Source organism: Leptodactylus fuscus, chromosome 11, assembly GCF_031893055.1.
Source record: "Leptodactylus fuscus isolate aLepFus1 chromosome 11, aLepFus1.hap2, whole genome shotgun sequence".
In the NCBI taxonomy this organism is placed as follows: domain Eukaryota; kingdom Metazoa; phylum Chordata; class Amphibia; order Anura; family Leptodactylidae; genus Leptodactylus; species Leptodactylus fuscus.
The window spans coordinates 59004477-59023971 of NC_134275.1; the positions used below are offsets into that span (position 1 = coordinate 59004477).

Consider the following 19495-nt stretch of genomic DNA (forward strand, 5'->3'; position numbering starts at 1 on the left):
GAAAATGGAACTGCAATGCAGAATAAGAAAGCTATATTGGGAAAGTGTAGAAGTCTTCTACAAGGTACTGTCATTAGTCTGATACCAATTTTACTGCTGACAGACTCCCTTTAATGTTTACATTTGTTCCATACTACCCATATGCAGTGAGCACCTTCTAGTGGTGGCTGCAGTCAGTAAGGGCAGCATTGTGTCACCTATACATGTATATTATAGCATTGGTCTGCAGGGCCTGGTATGGATACACAAGGGGGAGGGGGTTTGAGGGGGGGAGAAGCAATAACTGAAATTCTAAGTACACCCTTACCCCTGCCATAGAAAGGAGGGTAAGTAGCAGTCAGGTGTGAGCGCCTCTGTAAAACAAGAAGTTTTGGCAGTTTGCTGGCCAGGTGTGTGTTAACACCGTGCCAAGGAGAAAAGACATCAGCAATGATCTTAGAAAAGTAATTGTTGCTTCCTTTCAGTCTGGGAAGGGTTATAAGGCCATTTCCAAACAAACTGAGGTCCATCTTTCTATGGTGAGAAAGCTTCTTCTATGTAAAAAGAACATGGCAGAAGTCTTGCAAGCAGGACTTTTCTCTCCAGAACGTTGGAAGAGACTGATATAATCATACAGAAAATGTAGTGGGGGGGTGAAGTTGTCTCAAGGTTAGCATAACTGGCTTTTCCGTTATGGTTTAGTTTTTGGTAAATAATGACCTGGTAGAATCTCGTTGTATGTTTTTCATCTGAGATTGGATTTAACAAATTTTAAGACCTAAGCAGAAGACGTTTCTACTAAAATTGGAGAATTCTTACAGGGTGGACGCCGGTTTTCTTAGGACGACCAGCAGATCAGTCATTGCCCTGGTATATAACTCTATTATAAAGGAGCATGCGCCCCTCTGGCAAGGATGCAAGGATCACTGTTGCAGGGGGTGTAACCAGGCCTTGAGGGGTAGGGGGTCAACAGCAAGATGAAGATGGCCGGAGCTCCACAGCATCAAGACCGTGGTCATGGAAGCTTGAGACCCTGACCGCTGCCTCCCCTGTAAAGACCATCCCCCCCCCCCTCCCTTGGCCAAAATCGGCCTCATCTGTGCTGCTGGAGGTGTATTATATTTATGAAGCTGTCGAGCTGATCCCTATGTGGGCAACCTCTCTGATCACACCTACGATTGATGACCAATCTTCAGGATAAGTGATCAGTTGCACTCAACTGTTTGATGTAACCACGATGCCCGTTCCGTGACCCCTTCACTATTTTCACTGCATGTCATCTGTTTTTTAGCAGTCATGCAATATAATTACAGCCTCGTCCTATAATAGTGAATAGGTTGTAATTACATTGCACGGTCACTATAAAACATATGGGTGCAATGTATAAAGTGAAGGGGTCACAGGGCGCACACAAGCATCGAAGTCCCTTCAAATAGCTGATGAGCAGGGAACCTCCTCTGATTCCATATTGATGACCTTACGATAGGTCATCAAGAGCAAGGACCTGAAACACAGCTTTAAGGCTAAAGAACCCTCCCATGTAGCAAATTGCAATTTTTTCCGCAATGTTTTTTATTGCATTTCTGCAGCTATAATGGACTTGCCGCGTTTCTGATAATTCTGCTTTCCCGCAATGTGTCAGACTCTCCCTCACTTTACTACGCTGCGAGTTTCCATAATGCGGGGCCTCAGCCTGGAGGGGTTTTCCACCTTTTGATGGTTAACAGATAGGTCATCAGTCTTAGATGTGGGGTCTGACTGTCAGGGCTGTTGCTGATCAGCTGTTTCCAGAAAATTCAGACCGCCACATTATTGCCGCGCTGCTCACTTACTATATTTGTGATACCAGCGGGTGTGGATATAACAGCTATTATACCCCTATCAGGTCTATAGGACCCTTCTGCAACACCCATAACCACTCTATCAAGAATAAGCCATAGGGATGGGGTAGGGGCCACGTCAAAGCCTGCAAAGGGGCACTCAATACAATGTAGCAGCGGCCATACATCATGTGTTACTTCCATACACTCATATTCTTATTACCTTTCCATCTGCCGCCACTATGCTGCTCGCTCATCAGACCTGCCGGCGGGGCCCCCGTACCATTCGGTCAGATCGAGGTCCTGCAGCCTGTGCCGTCTTTCTCGCTGATCCCGAGTATCAAGCCTTCGATCTTCCCCTTTTCATTTTCCAGATCTTCGGTTAAAAAGGAGAAGTCATTCTGCAAGATTCAGTTCACCAGAAGAAATGACGAATTGCTGGTTATTTCAGTCACATTGTCCTGCGGGAGTGGGGGAGGAGGGCATATATCCGACCACAGCTGGGGGAGTAGACAGAGGTTGTCACCCAGCTTTCCTCATCCCAGAAAGGTGTGTACATTTGAACTGCTATGTAGATGCCCTTCCCATATTGCTAATCCACAGGTGTCAGTCTGCACTGCTGTTCTTGAATTTGAGTCCAGTAACAGATAATGAATCTATTCAGCACTGAACTGTGCATAAGGATAGGTGAATACAATCTATTACTATCTGTTATCAGCCATGTCAGGAGAGGAGAGGCTGACTGTAGGACAGGTGAATACAATCTATTACTATCTGTTATCAGCCATGTCAGGAGGGGAGAGGCCGACTGTAGGACAGGTGAATACAATCTATTACTATCTGTTATCAGCCATGTCAGGAGAGGAGAGGAGAGGCTGACTGTAGGACAGGTGAATACAATCTATTACTATCTGTTATCAGCCATGTCAGGAGGGGAGAGGCTGACTGTAGGACAGGTGAATACAATCTATTACTATCTGATATCAGCCATGTCAGGAGGGGAGAGGCTGACTGTAGGACAGGGGAATACAATCTATTACTATCTGTTATCAGCCATGTCAGGAGAGGCCGACTGTAGGACAGGGGAATACAATCTATAACTATCTATTATCAGCCATGTCAGGAGAGGAGAGGCGACTGTAGGACAGGTGAATACAATCTATTACTATCTGTTATCAGCCATGTCAGGAGGGAGAGGCTGACTGTAGGACAGGTGAATACAATCTATTACTATCTGTTATCAGCCATGTCAGGAGAGGAGAGGCTGACTGTAGGGAAGGTGACTACAATCTATTACTATCTGTTATCAGCCATGTCAGGAGAGGAGAGGCGACTGTAGGACAGGTGAATACAATCTATTACTATCCGTTATCAGCCATGTCAGGAGAGGAGAGGCTGACTGTAGAACAGGTGAATACAATCTATTACTATCCGTTATCAGCCATGTCAGGAGAGGAGAGGCTGACTGTAGGAGAGGTGAGTACAATCTATTACTATCTGTTATCAGCCATGTCAGGAGGGGAGAGGCCGACTGTAGGACAGGGGAATACAATCTATTACTCTCTGTTATGAGCCTATTACTATCTGTTATCAGCCATGTCAAGAGTGGAGGGGCTGACTCAGATGCAGCGTAACCATCCCTTTAATATATTATTATCAGTGGGACTTCCCTTTGTCCATGTGATTTCTCAGTTGTGTTACAAATCAATAAAGAAACCGTTGTTGTTTTTGTATACAATACTAACATAAACTTACCCATAATGTCCATATACTGTAATACTGCCATACAATATAACCCACATATAATACTGTCATAATATATAAATGCATTATACTTCTACACAACAAACATATAATACAGCCACACAGTACACACATAATACTATCATAATACATACACAAACAATACTGACACAATATATACAGATATAATTCTGCCACACTATACATATATATTAACATAATACTGTATATACACATACAATACTGTCATATGTACATATATACTGCCATGCAACTTCCTTGTAATACTCCCCTCCATTGTATCACTATAGAGCCATTTTGTACATACACATAAGGTCTCTCTAGTTTGTGACCCATTGGACGTTTTGTGGGGTCTCCTCTGACAATAAAAAGCTCTCTTTAAGGGAACTGAATATTCGCCATATATACCACTGCTCCAGGAAATGGTCTCCTTCTGTATTTTCTCATCGTGTTCTCTCATGCGTTTCGCAGCCTCATCACCCGTCACCACTTTATATCCATTGTCAGTGATCCGTACCGAAAATTTTATGGCTGCTCGTATAAAATCCCAATAACATCTCTGAAGATGGAACCAGAATACAATTTTTATATCTCCATCCATCTTACATGGGGAAGTGGGCACTGGAGGAGGGCATCAGGGGATGACTGAAGTCACATTTTACAGGGTGAAGGCCATGAAGATTTGTATCTAAGATACTTCTATTAATGGGCAAAAATAACTACAGTTCTGTCTGATCATCGATGAACCACAATATGTAAAAGATGCAGAGCTGCACTCACTATTCTGCTGGTGTATATACTGTGTATATACATTACATTACTTATCCTGTACTGATCCTGAGTTACATCCTGTATTATACTCCAGAGCTGCGCTCACTATTCTGCTGGTACAGTCACTGTGTACATACATTACATTACTTATCCTGTACTGATCCTGAGTTACATCCTGTATTATACTCCAGAGCTGCGCTCACTATTCTGCTGGTGCAGTCACTGTGTACATACATTACATTACTTATCCTGTACTGATCCTGAGTTACATCCTGTATTATACTCCAGAGCTGCACTCACTATTCTGCTGGTGCAGTCACTGTATACATACATTACTTATCCTGCACTGACCCTGAGTTACATCCTGTATTATACTCCAGAGCTGCGCTCACTATTCTGCTGGTACAGTCACTGTGTACATACATTACATTACTTATCCTGTACTGATCCTGAGTTACATCCTGTATTATATTCCAGAGCTGCGCTCACTATTCTGCTGGTGCAGTCACTGTGTACATACATTACATTACTTATCCTGTACTGATCCTGAGTTACATCCTGTATTATACTCCAGAGCTGCACTCACTATTCTGCTGGTGCAGTCACTGTATACATACATTACTTATCCTGCACTGACCCTGAGTTACATCCTGTATTATACTCCAGAGCTGCGCTCACTATTCTGCTGGTACAGTCACTGTGTACATACATTACATTACTTATCCTATACTGATCCTGAGTTACATCCTGTATTATACTCCAGAGCTGTGCTCACTATTCTGCTGGTACAGTCACTGTGTACATACATTACATTACTTATCCAGTACTGATCCTGAGTTATATCCTGTATTATACTCCAGAGCTGCGCTCACTATTCTGCTGGTACAGTCACTGTGTACATACATTACATTATTTATCCTGTAATGATCCTGAGTTACATCCTGTATTATACCCCAGAGCTGTGCTCATTATTCTGCTGGTGCAGTCACTGTGTACATACACTACATTACTTATCCTGCACTGATCCTGAGTTACATTCTGTATTACACTCCAGAGCTGCACTCACTATTCTGCTGGCTTTAGTTCTACAGGACATTGGTGGCTACACTTCTTGTGACATGGTCTTGTTCCTGTCGGTTATTTCGTCATCTAGAATTACAGAACTGGTTACTGAAGACTCTGGAATCATTTTCCGGATTTTCAATTTCTTTTTATTGAAGATTTTGCAAAAACAAGAAAAACAAAATACATTTTTAAGACTTTTTATTACACATAAAGATTAGTGACAAAATACCTGGCGAATAAGAGAAAAGTGCAGCAAGACGCAACACCACAGCGAGGGCGACATCCGCAAGGGACTACACAAACAGCCTGTGACAGATCACCTGCAGTTTAGGAATGTCAGTCAGGGCATGCTGGGGGTTGTAGTTCTGAGCAGACACTAGTCGGGACCTTGTGACCAGATTACTGATTATTACATAGAGATTTCTGATGCGACTGACACTTTATAAATATTAAGATGCAGCAATTTCATCGTACCGGAGAGTCCGCCACATTATCCCCTTACTAACCCAACCCATGGAGATGTGGATCGTCCTGAATGTACATGAGAAAATCCTACAGGGGAGAGGAGTGTGTGCAGTACAGGCCATGAAAATTGTGGGTGACTTGTATTACTATCTCCTTACCACCAGATGGCGCTGTTATATTATGTGATAAGGAATCTTCCCTGTCCCCAGATGGCGCTATCATTACACATGATAGTTCTTTGCACTACCACCAGGTGGCGCTGTTATAATATGTAGTGATTTATCATCACTCTACCATCATGATGGCGCTGTTATCACACGCGATGGTTCTTTGTACTACCCCCAGATAGTGCTGTGATTACACATGATGGTTTTTTGTATTACCACTGGATGGCATTGTGATTACACGCGTGCGCGTGCACGCACGCACACACACATTGGTTGTTTGTACTACCCCATATAGCGTTGTGATTACACATGCTGGTTCTTTGTACACCACTGGATGGCGCTGTGATTACACACGATGGTTATTTGTACTACCCCCAAATGGCGCTGTTAGCACACATATGAAGGTTCTTTGTAATACCACCAGTTGGTACTGTGATTACACACATGCAATGGTTATTTGTACTACCACCAGATGGCGCAGTGATTATACATGATGGTTTCTTTATACTGCCCCCAGATGGTGCTGTGATCAGACACGCACACACAGCTTCTCTGTGCTACCACCAGATGGCGCTTTTATCACACACATGATGGTGTCTCACATTGTAGCTTTCGCAATATTTTTCTTCCCCTCTATGACTAATCCACAGCTCATAAAACAATAAAGCACATGAGTAATTGTGGCCTGGGCTGTTCCCTCCCCTCTGTCTGCTGAGTGTAAGCTCTTCCGATCAGGCCTGGTAACTGGCACCATATAAACCCGTACCAATCATCTATCCAATAGCATGGCCGCCCCATCGTGGTTTGGGGAATGTCTGCATTGGAGACGACGTGGTGGTATGTGAGGACATCAGCATCTGCTGGAAAAATCATTAAGTGGAGGATTTTTGGCAACTGCAACTTCATGGTAGGAAAAGATTGTCGCAACTCATTACGTGACCCTGGAGATAGTCTGTAGATTTAAAGAGACAGTCACCCACAAAAGAGAATCATTCAGATCATCTCACTGATCTTATGGTAGGCGACTGTCTCTTTAAGCTCAATGTGGCGCAGCGTCTTCCTCATCCACCATGATCCATATTGTACATATATTAAAGGCACCTGGGAAAATAGGGGGTGGTCTTACAGAGGGGAGGGGCTTGTACCTGGAATGCTCCGCCCTCATCAGACATCAGTAATTCAGTAAATCACAACTATGAAACAATCTCGGACCAGATGATCACTGCAGAAGTGGAAACGTCACTTGGTCTGCCCGGACCACCGGAGGGCGCTGCAGGAAATGGAAGACAAATGTCTACAAATTAAATTCTTCCCTCTCTTCGGTCTCCATTGGCAATAATTTTGGCACAGGTGGTGATGATGTTAGGACACAGGTGGGGGCAGGACTCGTGTCAGCCGGACAGCGAATCATTGCTGCAAGGAGAGAAGTTAAGACTCTAGGAGCGAAGCATCGGAGACGCCCTTGAAGGCTCGGAAAGTTCTGGTCCGAGGAGGAGAAATGGCGGTTTCACGCGTTCTGCTTCTCCAAAGCCTCGGCTTCCTACAGACAGAGAGGAAAGAAGACAAAAGTGAGAGCAACGCAACGCAAATCTTTGAATGAGGTCACCCAACTTTCCGAGATACGAGAAAAAAGCAATGAATTCCTCTCCATGCTCTTCACTGTTGCGTGGGGGCATCATAATTAATTGCCCCCGAGGAGTGACCCTGCTCAAATCAGCCTCATATGTGAATGGGGCTCTGAATACACACTGAGCATGGTGCAGACGTGTCTGCCTTAGACATGACAGGGTTAATATTCCTTCAAGGAAGAAACAGAAGAAAAACTCAACCTTGAACTGGAGGTGCAATCACCTGCCCCTCCCCCACTCCCCAGTCTTTAGAGCCATGCCTCTGTTCATTCATGTGTCATCCAATGGCTGCAAAAATGTAGATGTGGACTCAGTCCAGCATTTACCCACCTAACCCTCAGAACAGAAGGCTCTGTACAGGCCTGGGATCAGCGTCCCCAGACCCCCCCCCCCGGACCCCATCGTTAACAGAAATCATGAGGCCTCTGTTCGCACCCCCCACCCTGATTCCAGGACCCTCCATACTGCCCCACACCCTGAGCCTTTACCTTTGATCCCGGAGGGGGCGTCAGGCCCAGGAAAGTGTACACCGTATTATTCTCTCTGGCTTCAAAGAAGTCTTCGTAACCCTGAGGGCGAGAAATGAGACTGTGAGTGGGCGACCTCTGGAGCTGGGAACTAAATGGTGTCTGGACATAGGGCTTCAATCCATTAGAAATACAAGAACTCTGCCCCCTGTCAGTGAATAGGAAAAAGTATCAGCTATGAGAGGCCGCAGTGCCCGGAGAAACTGGGGGACACCAACAAGTCAGGCTACCAAAGCCAATGTTCATGAGCAGGAAGACAGAAGGAGGGGCACAGTTCTGGAAATGGGCAAGAGGGGTATGAGTGACGGGGCAGGAAATGGGTAGTGAGGGGGTTCTGCAGCTTTCTAATACATTGTAGGGCCAGGATCCCACCTCTGAGGTCTCCTGACTTAATACTTCTTAGGCCCGTTACACATCTGCATTCGGTATTCCGTACAGGGAGTCTACTTGGGGATCCCAGGAACGGAATACTGAAAACATTGACAAGCAGTGAGCTTATGAAAGCACATGGACCCCACAGACTATGATGGGGTCCGTGTGTTTTCCGTGTACTGTCTGCATGAAACATGCGGAGAGAAAAGTATTTCAAGAACTACTTTCCTCTCCGCGTCATTCATGTAGACACCGTGTGGAAAACACATGGAGCCCATTATAGTCTAGGGGGTCCGTGTGCTTTCATTGCTCACTGCTTGTTAATGTGTTTGCTGTTTCGTTCGGAGGTCCCCAAACAGAGTCCCCGAACAGAATACCAAACGAAAATGTGAACCGGGCCTTACAACTGAGGATTTGTTACAATGCATCAATATAGACAATCCACTGTCATGACAAACTGTAACAAACTCTCAGCTGTGATATGTGGGTGGCTTGTGATGCTCGGAGGGATAACACATTATATGAGGTCTTACCCCGAGGTAGCAGTTGTCTCTGAAGATTTGGGGGGGCAGCGGGATGCCACTCGCAGGCCTGCAATGCTCTGGAACATTCTCCCTCATCCATTTTCGGTTTTCCTCGTTGGCAGCGATGTCCATCTCCTCGTACTCAATCCTCATGGCATCGAGAAGGCCGGTAATGGCGGTCTGCTGCTTCTTAATCTGACACAAGAGCAAGGCAGAAAGGAAGGAGGTGTGAACAGCGGCAGACTGAAAGTACCATGGGCCCCAGGATGTTCAGAAAGTGTCAAAGATCCCTGCGGCAGTATAATGTCCCATAGCGGCCCCTGCACACAGTATTATGTCCCATAGCAGCCCCCCCACACACACACACACACAGTATAATGCCCCATAGCGGCCCCTGTACACAGTATAATGTCCCATAGCGGCCCCTGCAAACAGTATAATGTCCCATAGCAGCCCCCCACACACACACACAGTATAATGTCCCATAGCGGCCCTTGCACACAGTATAATGTCCCATAGCGACCCCTGCAAACAGTATAATGTCCCATAGCAGCCCCCCCACACACACACACACAGTATAATGCCCCATAGCGGCCCCTGTACACAGTATAATGTCCCATAGCGACCCCTGCAAACAGTATAATGTCCCATAGCAGCCCCCCCCCACACAGTATAATGCCCCATAGCGGCCCCTGCAAACAGTATAATGTCCCATAGCGACCCCTGCAAACAGTATAATGTCCCATAGCGGCCCTTGCACACAGTATAATGTCCCATAGCAGCCCCCCCCACACACACAGTATAATGCCCCATAGCGGCCCCTGTACACAGTATAATGTCCCATAGCGGCCCTTGCACACAGTATAATGTCCCATAGTAGCCCCTGCAAACAGTATAATGTCCCATAGCAGCCCCCCACACACACACACAGAGTATAATGCCCCATAGCAGCCCCTGCAAACAGTATAATGTCCCATAGCAGCCCCCCCACACAGTATAATGTCTCATAGCGGCCCTTGCACACAGTATAATGTCCCATAGCAGCCCCCCCACACACAGTATAATGTCCCATAGCAGCCCCTGCAAACAGTATAATGTCCCATAGCAGCCCCCCCCCACACACACACACAGTATAAAGTCCCATAACGGCCCTTGCACACATTATAATGTCCCATAGCAGCCCCCCCCACACAGTATAATGTCCCATAGCGGCCCTTGCACACAGTATAATGTCCTATAGTGACCGCCGCACACAGTATAATGTCCCATAGTGGCCCCTGCACACAGTATTATGTCCCATAGCGGCCCCTGCACACAGTATTATGTCCCATAGCGGCCCCTGCACACAGTATAATGTATGATATAGTGACATAATAATGGCAGTTCTGGTTTGGCCTGAATGGTCAGAAGCCAGTGGTCTTGGCTTCTGCAGAGCATCACGTATCCTGTGCGGTTATAATGAGACTCTCCTGGTTTGGTACATGGCAGATTTCCCTTATAGGGACAGGATCCCCCTCCCCCTCCTTCCTCATACAGACTGAGGCGCGAGGCTCACAACCTAATAAGGAGACACTACAGTCCACTGCAGACACAGGAAGCTGTACTGTGCACCTCCAGACATGGGAGCGGAGATGAGGAGTAGTACTGTGCACTTCCAGACATGGGAGCGGAGATGAGAAGTAGTACTGTGCACCTCCACAGACATGGGAGCAGAGATGAGAAGTAGTACTGTGCACCTCCAGACATGGGAGCGGAGATGAGAAGTAGTACTGTGCACCTCCAGACATGGGAGCGGAGATGAGAAGTAGTACTGTGCACCTCCAGACATGGGAGTGGAGATGAGAAGTAGTACTGTGCACCTCCCGACATGGGAGCGGAGAGGAGAAGTAGTACTGTGAACCTCCAGACATGGGAGCGGAGATGAGTAGTAGTACTGTGCACCTCCATACAGGAGAGCGGAGATGAGAAGTAGTACTGTGCACCTCCAGACATGGGAGCGGAGATGAGAAGTAGTACTGTGCACCTCCCGACATGGGAGCGGAGAGGAGAAGTAGTACTGTGCACCTCCCGACATGGGAGCGGAGAGGAGAAGTAGTACTGTGCACCTCCAGACATGGGAGCGGAGAGGAGAAGTAGTACTGTGCACCTCCAGACATGGGAGCAGAGATGAGAAGTAGTACTGTGCACCTCCCGACATGGGAGCGGAGAGGAGAAGTAGTACTGTGAACCTCCAGACATGGGAGCGGAGATGAGTAGTAGTACTGTGCACCTCTAGACATGAGAACAGAGATGGGGAGTAGTACTGTGCACCTCCAGACATTAGAGCAGAGATGAGGAGTAGTACTGTGCACCTCCAGACATGAGAACAGAGATGAGGAGTAGTACTGTGCACCTCCAGACATTAGAGCAGAGATGAGGAGTAGTACTGTGCACCTCCAGACATGAGAGCGGAGATGAGGAGTAGTACTGTGCACCTCCAGACATGAGAACAGAGATGGGGAGTAGTACTGTGCACCTCCAGACATTAGAGCAGAGATGAGGAGTAGTACTGTGCACCTCCAGACATGAGAGCGGAGATGAGGAGTAGTACTGTGCACCTCCAGACATGAGAACAGATGAGTAGTACTGTGCACCTCCATACATGGGAGCGGAGATGAGGAGTAGTACTGTGCACCTCCAGACATGAGAACAGAGATGGGGAGTAGTACTGTGCAGCTCCAGACATGGGAGCGGAGATGAGGAGTAGTACTGTGCACCTCCAGACATGAGAGCGGAGATGAGGAGTAGTACTGTGCACCTCCAGACATGAGAGCAGAGATGAGGAGTACAGTAGTACTGTGCACCTCCAGACATGGGAGCGGAGATGAGGAGTAGTACTGTGCACCTCCAGACATGAGAGCAGAGATGAGGAGTAGTACTGTGCACCTCCAGACATGAGAGCGGAGATGAGGAGCACAGTAGTACTGTGCACCTCCAGACATGAGAACAGAGATGAGGAGTAGTACTGTGCACCTCCAGACATGAGAGCGAAGATGAGGAGTAGTACTGTGCACCTCCAGACATGAGAGCGGAGATGAGGAGTAGTACTGTGCACCTCCAGACATGAGAGCGGAGATGAGGAGTAGTACTGTGCACCTCCAGACATGAGAGCGGAGATGAGGAGTACAGTAGTACTGTGCACTTCCAGACATGGGAGCGGAGATGAGGAGTAGTACTGTGCACCTCCAGACATGAGAGCGGAGATGAGGAGTACAGTAGTACTGTGCACTTCCAGACATGGGAGCGGAGATGAGGAGTAGTACTGTGCACCTCCAGACATGAGAGCGGAGATGAGAAGTAGTACTGTGCACCTCCAGACATGAGAACAGAGATGAGGAGTAGTACTGTGCACCTCCAGACATGAGAGCGGAGATGAGGAGTACAGTAGTACTGTGCACCTCCAGACATGAGAACAGAGATGAGGAGTAGTACTGTGCACCTCCAGACATGGGAGCGGAGATGAGGAGTAGTACTGTGCACCTCCAGACATGAGAACAGAGATGAGGAGTAGTACTGTGCACCTCCAGACATGGGAGCGGAGATGAGGAGTAGTACTGTGCACCTCCAGACATGAGAACAGAGATGAGGAGTAGTACTGTGAACCTCCAGACATGAGAGCGGAGATGAGGAGTAGTACTGTGCACCTCCAGACATGAGAACAGAGATGAGGAGTAGTACTGTGCACCTCCAGACATGAGAGCGGAGATGAGGAGTAGTACTGTGCACCTCCAGACATGAGAACAGAGATGAGGAGTAGTACTGTGCACCTCCAGACATGAGAGCGGAGATGAGGAGTACAGTAGTACTGTGCACCTCCAGACATGGGAGTGGAGATGAGGAGTAGTACTGTGCACCTCCAGACATGAGAACAGAGATGAGGAGTAGTACTGTGAACCTCCAGACATGAGAGCGGAGATGAGAAGTAGTACTGTGCACCTCCAGACATGAGAACAGAGATGAGGAGTAGTACTGTGCACCTCCAGACATGAGAGCGGAGATGAGGAGTAGTACTGTGCACCTCCAGACATGAGAACAGAGATGAGGAGTAGTACTGTGCACCTCCAGACATGGGAGCGGAGATGAGAAGTAGTACTGTCCACCTCCAGACATGAGAGCGGAGATGAGGAGTACAGTAGTACTGTGCACCTCCAGACATGGGAGCGGAGATGAGGAGTAGTACTGTGCACCTCCAGACATGAGAGCAGAGATGAGGAGTAGTACTGTGCACCTCCAGACATGAGAGCGGAGATGAGGAGTAGTACTGTGCACCTCCAGACATGAGAACAGAGATGAGGAGTAGTACTGTGCACCTCCAGACATGGGAGCGGAGATGAGAAGTAGTACTGTCCACCTCCAGACATGAGAGCGGAGATGAGGAGTACAGTAGTACTGTGCACCTCCAGACATGAGAACAGAGATGAGGAGTAGTACTGTGAACCTCCAGACATGAGAGCGGAGATGAGGAGTAGTACTGTGCACCTCCAGACATGAGAACAGAGATGAGGAGTAGTACTGTGCACCTCCAGACATGAGAACAGAGATGAGGAGTAGTACTGTGCACCTCCAGACATGAGAGCGGAGATGAGGAGTAGTACTGTGCACCTCCAGACATGGGAGCGGAGATGAGAAGTAGTACTGTGCACCTCCAGACATGGGAGCGGAGATGAGAAGTAGTACTGTGCACCTCCAGACATGGGAGCGGAGATGAGAAGTAGTACTGTGCACCTCCAGACATGACCTCACAGCATACATAACTAACGACAACAAGGAATGTCAGTGAGGAGTGAAGTCATAGATCACATGACCAGGTTTGATGACATCATCATTTGGATTTCCAAAAAAATAAGAACATCACCAAACTCTAAAAAGACCAAAAACGAGGCAACAACCAACAATCAGGACACTGTGGGAATTAAGAGGGACGGGGTTGGGGGAGTCTGGCATTTAGGGGCTTGGGAAAGCTGGGTGACAACTAATGTCAGAGTGGTAGTGGTGGCCACAATGGGAGTTCTCCTTCTCATGGACTGTTCAGAGCCGTGGCCGATGCGTGCGGGTGGATCGGCAGATGTTCTCTCTGTATGTTATGTTCTTCTGTTTGCCAAGTAAATACAGGTGATAGCGACAAAGACAGGACGGCCCCGCCCACAGCGCAGCAGGTCCCTGCAGGTAACGCTACAGCCTACTACAGCTCACAGCGGAGGGTCTGTTACTATGTACACAATAGACAATCCTCTGTGAGGAGAACAGCCGCACAAACCTTCTATCTAGGCTAATAACACAGAGACATTGTAACAAAACCTCAGCTACCAATGGGGATTAACATCAAATAAACAAGAACAGGGCGGAGAGGCCGACTGTAGGACAGGTGAGTACAATCTATTACTATCTGGTATCAGCCATGTCAGGAGGAGAGAGGGTGACTGTAGGACAGGTGAATACAATCTATTACTATCTGTTATCAGCCATGTCAGGAGGGGAGAGGCCGACTGTAGGACAGGTGAATACAATTACTATCTGTTATCAGCCATGTCCGGAGAGGAGAGGCTGACTGTAGGAGAGGTGAGTACAATCTATTACTATCTGGTATCAGCCATGTCAGGAGAGGAGAGGCTGACTGTAGGACAGGTGAATACAATCTATTACTATCTGTTATCAGCCATGTCAGGAGAGGAGAGGCTGACTGTAGGACAGGTGAATACAATCTATTACTATCTGTTATCAGCCATGTCAGGAGAGGAGAGGCCGACTGTAGGACAGGTGAATACAATCTATTACTATCTGTTATCAGCCATGTCAGGAGGGGAGAGGCCGACTGTAGGACAGGTGAATACAATTACTATCTGTTATCAGCCATGTCAGGAGAGGAGAGGCTGACTGTAGGACAGGTGAACACAATCTATTACTATCTGGTATCAGCCATGTCAGGAGAGGAGAGGCTGACTGTAGGACAGGTGAACACAATCTATTACTATCTGGTATCAGCCATGTCAGGAGAGGAGAGGCTGACTGTAGGACAGGTGAATACAATCTATTACTATCTGTTATCAGCCATGTCAGGAGGGGAGAGGCTGACTGTAGGACAGGTGAATACAATCTATTACTATCTGATATCAGCCATGTCAGGAGAGGAGAGGCGGACTGTAGGACAGGTGAATACAATCTATTACTATCTGTTATCAGCCATGTCAGGAGAGGAGAGGCTGACTGTAGGACAGGTGAATACAATCTATTACTATCTGATATCAGCCATGTCAGGAGAGGAGAGGCGGACTGTAGGACAGGTGAATACAATCTATTACTCTCTGTTATCAGCCATGTCAGGAGGGGAGAGGCTGACTGTAGGAGAGGTGAATACAATCTATTACTCTCCGTTATCAGCCATGTCAGGAGGGGAGAGGCTGACTGTAGGACAGGTGAATACAATCTATTACTATCTGTTATCAGCCATGTCAGGAGAGGAGAGGCTGACTGTAGGACAGGTGAATACAATCTATTACTCTCCGTTATCAGCCATGTCAGGAGAGGAGAGGCTGACTGTAGTGTTCATCAGAGGAACGTGTGCCAGGAGGTGTAGTAACGTCCCTGCCCTCTGCATAGTTACTGATTTCGGCTGCTCCTGGTATTACACTCTGGCCCTATTATAATCTCCAGGTAACATAAATAGTTGTCCCCTACTTGGCCCCTGGCCCTCGCTAACCCTCCCCTTACACATTTGGCCTTCAAGCCAGCGTCCCCTGCCACCTCACTGTCTGTTGTAGATTGGGATCTCCCATGACCGACCGCCCAGCAATCCCCAGCTTCTTTCCAGATGTGAAAACTGATGCCCAAAAGCCAAGCCACAGCTGGGAGAGGGGGAGGGGGCTGTCCCCCAGCCTGGTGACTATGAAGGGCCTGGAATTCATGGCAGATGTCAGAAGTCCTGACTCTTCTGTCAGATTCTAGTCTGTAGTATCTATCTGCTCCTGGGAAAGCTGGGTGATAATCGATATGTCTGTCATTACATCTACTAGAGGTTAATAGGCAAAGTGCGAGGGGGTCACTCAGCTTTCCCAGAAGCAGATGCTTGGAAACATTATAATACCAACAAATGTACTCAAGACATTTTATAGCCATAACAACCGCAGTCGCTGCTTGGGCAGCTGGATTGGCACAGTCTGCTCCCTCGGCAGTGGTGATGACGATGGCGGCCACATCCTCGCTGTCACTGCTGATTTACAGGCGCTGCCACCACCGCCCGCACTTTATAGGGATCAGCAGCGCTTTACTGCTCCCTAAACGTCACTGACTGAAACAAAGTCACATGAGGTTTTATGGGCGCCCAGCCCATGAATAAACTGACACACGCACTGAGGACAGGGGCCACAAAGACAGCAAGGGCCCCACACAGAGGACAGCAATGGAGGGTCCAGAACATTAAATGGGGAACAGTTTCCATTCATTTGCAGCAAACAGAGATCTGGATAAGGCTCCAGAACTTCAATTCTATGGAAAACTGCAAGGACGCAGCTCCTGAATAATCCGCCGGAACTACGACATGTATAACACCACTGCACGGTGTACACTGAGGAGTATATGGCAGTACAATACAGCGCCCACTACTGTACTGCAGGGGTTAATAACTCCCACCATCCGCAGCAGCAAATAATCTCTCCTCTGTTCTAGACAGAACTGACATTCGGTAACTCTCCCCCCCCCCTTATATCGTCCTGTACATATCCACAAAGCAGGGTTCACCCGTTATATCGGTTCATATATACCCACACACTGTGGCCTCCATTATTTCACCACGCACATATACACAGAAGGGAATCCCCCTATTATATTAGTCCATATGTAACCAATTACATCATCATATATAAATATATACACATACACACAGAGCACAGTCCCCCATTATATCATCCTTTACATACAGTAATCACAGAGCACTGCCCCCATTATATCATCTTGTATATAACCACATAGCAGTGCCCCCATAATATTATCCTGTACTTATCCACACAGCAATGCCCCCCATTATATCATCCAGTATATATCCACATAGCAGTGCCCCCATTATATCATCTTGTATAAATGTACACAGCAGTGCCCACAATTATATCATACTGTACACGTTCACACAGCAGTGCCCCCTCATTATATCATCCTGTATACACCCACAAAGCAGTGCCCCCCATTATATCATCCTGTATATACCCACAAAGCAGTGCCCCCATTATATAATTCTGTATACAGCCACAAAGCAGTGCCCCCCATTATATCATTCTGTATACAGCCACAAAGCAGTGCCCCCCATTATATCATCCTGTATATACCCACAAAGCAGTGCCCCCCATTATATAATTCTGTATACAGCCACAAAGCAGTGCCCCCCCATTATATCATTCTGTATACAGCCACAGAGTGGTGCCCCCATTATATCATTCTGTATACAGCCACAGAGTGGTGCCCCCCATTATATCATCCTGTATACAGCCACAGAGTGGTGCCCCCCATTATATCATCCAACATAATATCATCTCATACGTAACCACAGAGCGATGCCCACCCCCCCATTATATCATTCTGTACATATCCACACAGCAGTGCCCCCCCCACTCCATTATATTATCCTCTACGTATCCACAGAGTGTGGCCCCACCATAATATCATCTCATACGTATCCACAGAGCGGTGCCCACCCCCCATTATATCATTCTGTACATATCCACACAGCAGTGCCCCCCCACTCCATTATATTATCCTCTACGTATCCACAGAGTGTGGCCCCACCATAATATCATCTCATACGTATCCACAGAGCGGTGCCCACCCCCCATTATATCATTCTGTACATATCCACACAGCAGTGCCCCCCCCCATTATATTAATCACTACGTATCCACACAGCAGTGCCCCCCATTATATCATCCTCTCCCTCCTCACCGATGTGGATCCAGAACAACTTGCGATATAAACTTTGATGACCATCCTGGCTGTGGGGCTGATGCTGGGCCGCTCGCTCTCTGCGATGCTCTGCAATGTTCTGCTGCTGCTCTTGCTCTGCAAACAGGGAGGTTCTGTGGTTTTTTCTTCAATAAACTTTATTTCACCAGCAGCTGCACAGACTTCTTGCTGCTCTTGGAAATTTCCAGGAAGAATTTCTTTATTCGTGGTTAACCCCTCAGTGCCTGGGAGGAGCCTGTCTGGTGGCATTAACTCATTCAGGGCACATTGGTGGAGCCGCAGGGCTCCTCCCTTTGTGTGTCCTGGATGAGATAACATAGTTCCTCACTCCCATCATCCTCACACTACAAGGGGATGACTGCCATTATCATGTGGGTGGAGGGCGCAGACTGGACACCAGCGCAGGGCAAAGGGTCTGCAGATTTCTAATATATTTTGTGGACCTGTTGTTAGTAAATCAGAAAACAGAGGCTGAAAGTCATCCTGACCCTTCTCACAGCTGAGGGTTTGTTACAATGACACCCAGGTATCTGTTGTCAGCAGAGGCGTAACTTAAAGTACAATATCTGTAATGGAGCCCCTACCTTGTTCCATTTAGAATAGTGGTATATTTAATGTGACAGTGGGACCTTGGTGCCCCTTAGTGTCCTGGTATCGACAATTACCTCTGCACCCCCTAAATCTACCCCCCTGGATGCCAGGGCTAGGCCAGCAAACTGACCCCTTGCCTTGGGTGAAGCAAAACTTGGAGGAGATCTTTCCCCTGTGCTAAGGCCCGGTTCACATCTGCTTTCGGGTTTCCGTTCGGGGAGTCCACTTGGGGTCCCCTGAACAGAAACCTATATGCATTATAAAGTGGTTATCTAAGGAAACCACAAGGACCCCCATACACTACAATGAGGTTCATGTGATTTCCGCACGAATCATGTGGAGAGAAAAGTATTACTTGCAGCACTTTTCTCTTTGTATGATCCCATTATAGTCTATGGGGTCCGCGGGTTTCTCCGGTAACCGCTCTTTAGTGCGTATAGGTTTCTGTTCCAGGGGGTCGCAAAGTGGACTTCCTGAACGGAAACCCGAACGCAGATGTGTACAGGGCCTTACTTAATACTTCTCACAGCTGAGGATTTGTTACAATGTATCCCGTGTCCACTAAACACAGCAAAATTCTCTCTGCATTTCAGGTCTGCAGGGGGCCAGAGCTAGACCGCTGTTTTAGCAGTTACCCACCGACACCACAAGCCCCACTGACTATAATGGGGTCCACCAGGTGTCAAAACTGAAAAACTGTTTTTTGGCAGAATCTCCAATGGATATGAACTTATCCTCTCCTGCCAGGACAGTTTGTTACAATGTATCAGTACAGTTAAAGATTATGGGTGTGAAATCCTGACTGTAGATTGGATACAATTGTGACAAACCTTCAGC

The 19495-nt window shown here is 47.3% G+C and overlaps 1 protein-coding gene across 1 annotated transcript; it reads right to left on the bottom strand.

Moving 5' to 3' along the window:
- Positions 1–6107: 6107 nt before the first annotated feature.
- On the bottom strand, positions 6108–18209 carry SH3BGRL (SH3 domain binding glutamate rich protein like). The gene is made up of 4 exons (XM_075259282.1): positions 18047–18209; positions 9092–9277; positions 8148–8228; positions 6108–7571 (listed from the first exon to the last, which is right to left on the bottom strand). The coding sequence occupies exons 1-4, from the start codon at positions 18089–18091 to the stop codon at positions 7539–7541; spliced, it is 345 nt and encodes a 114-aa protein (XP_075115383.1). The 5' UTR covers positions 18092–18209; the 3' UTR covers positions 6108–7538.
- Positions 18210–19495: the final 1286 nt, after the last annotated feature.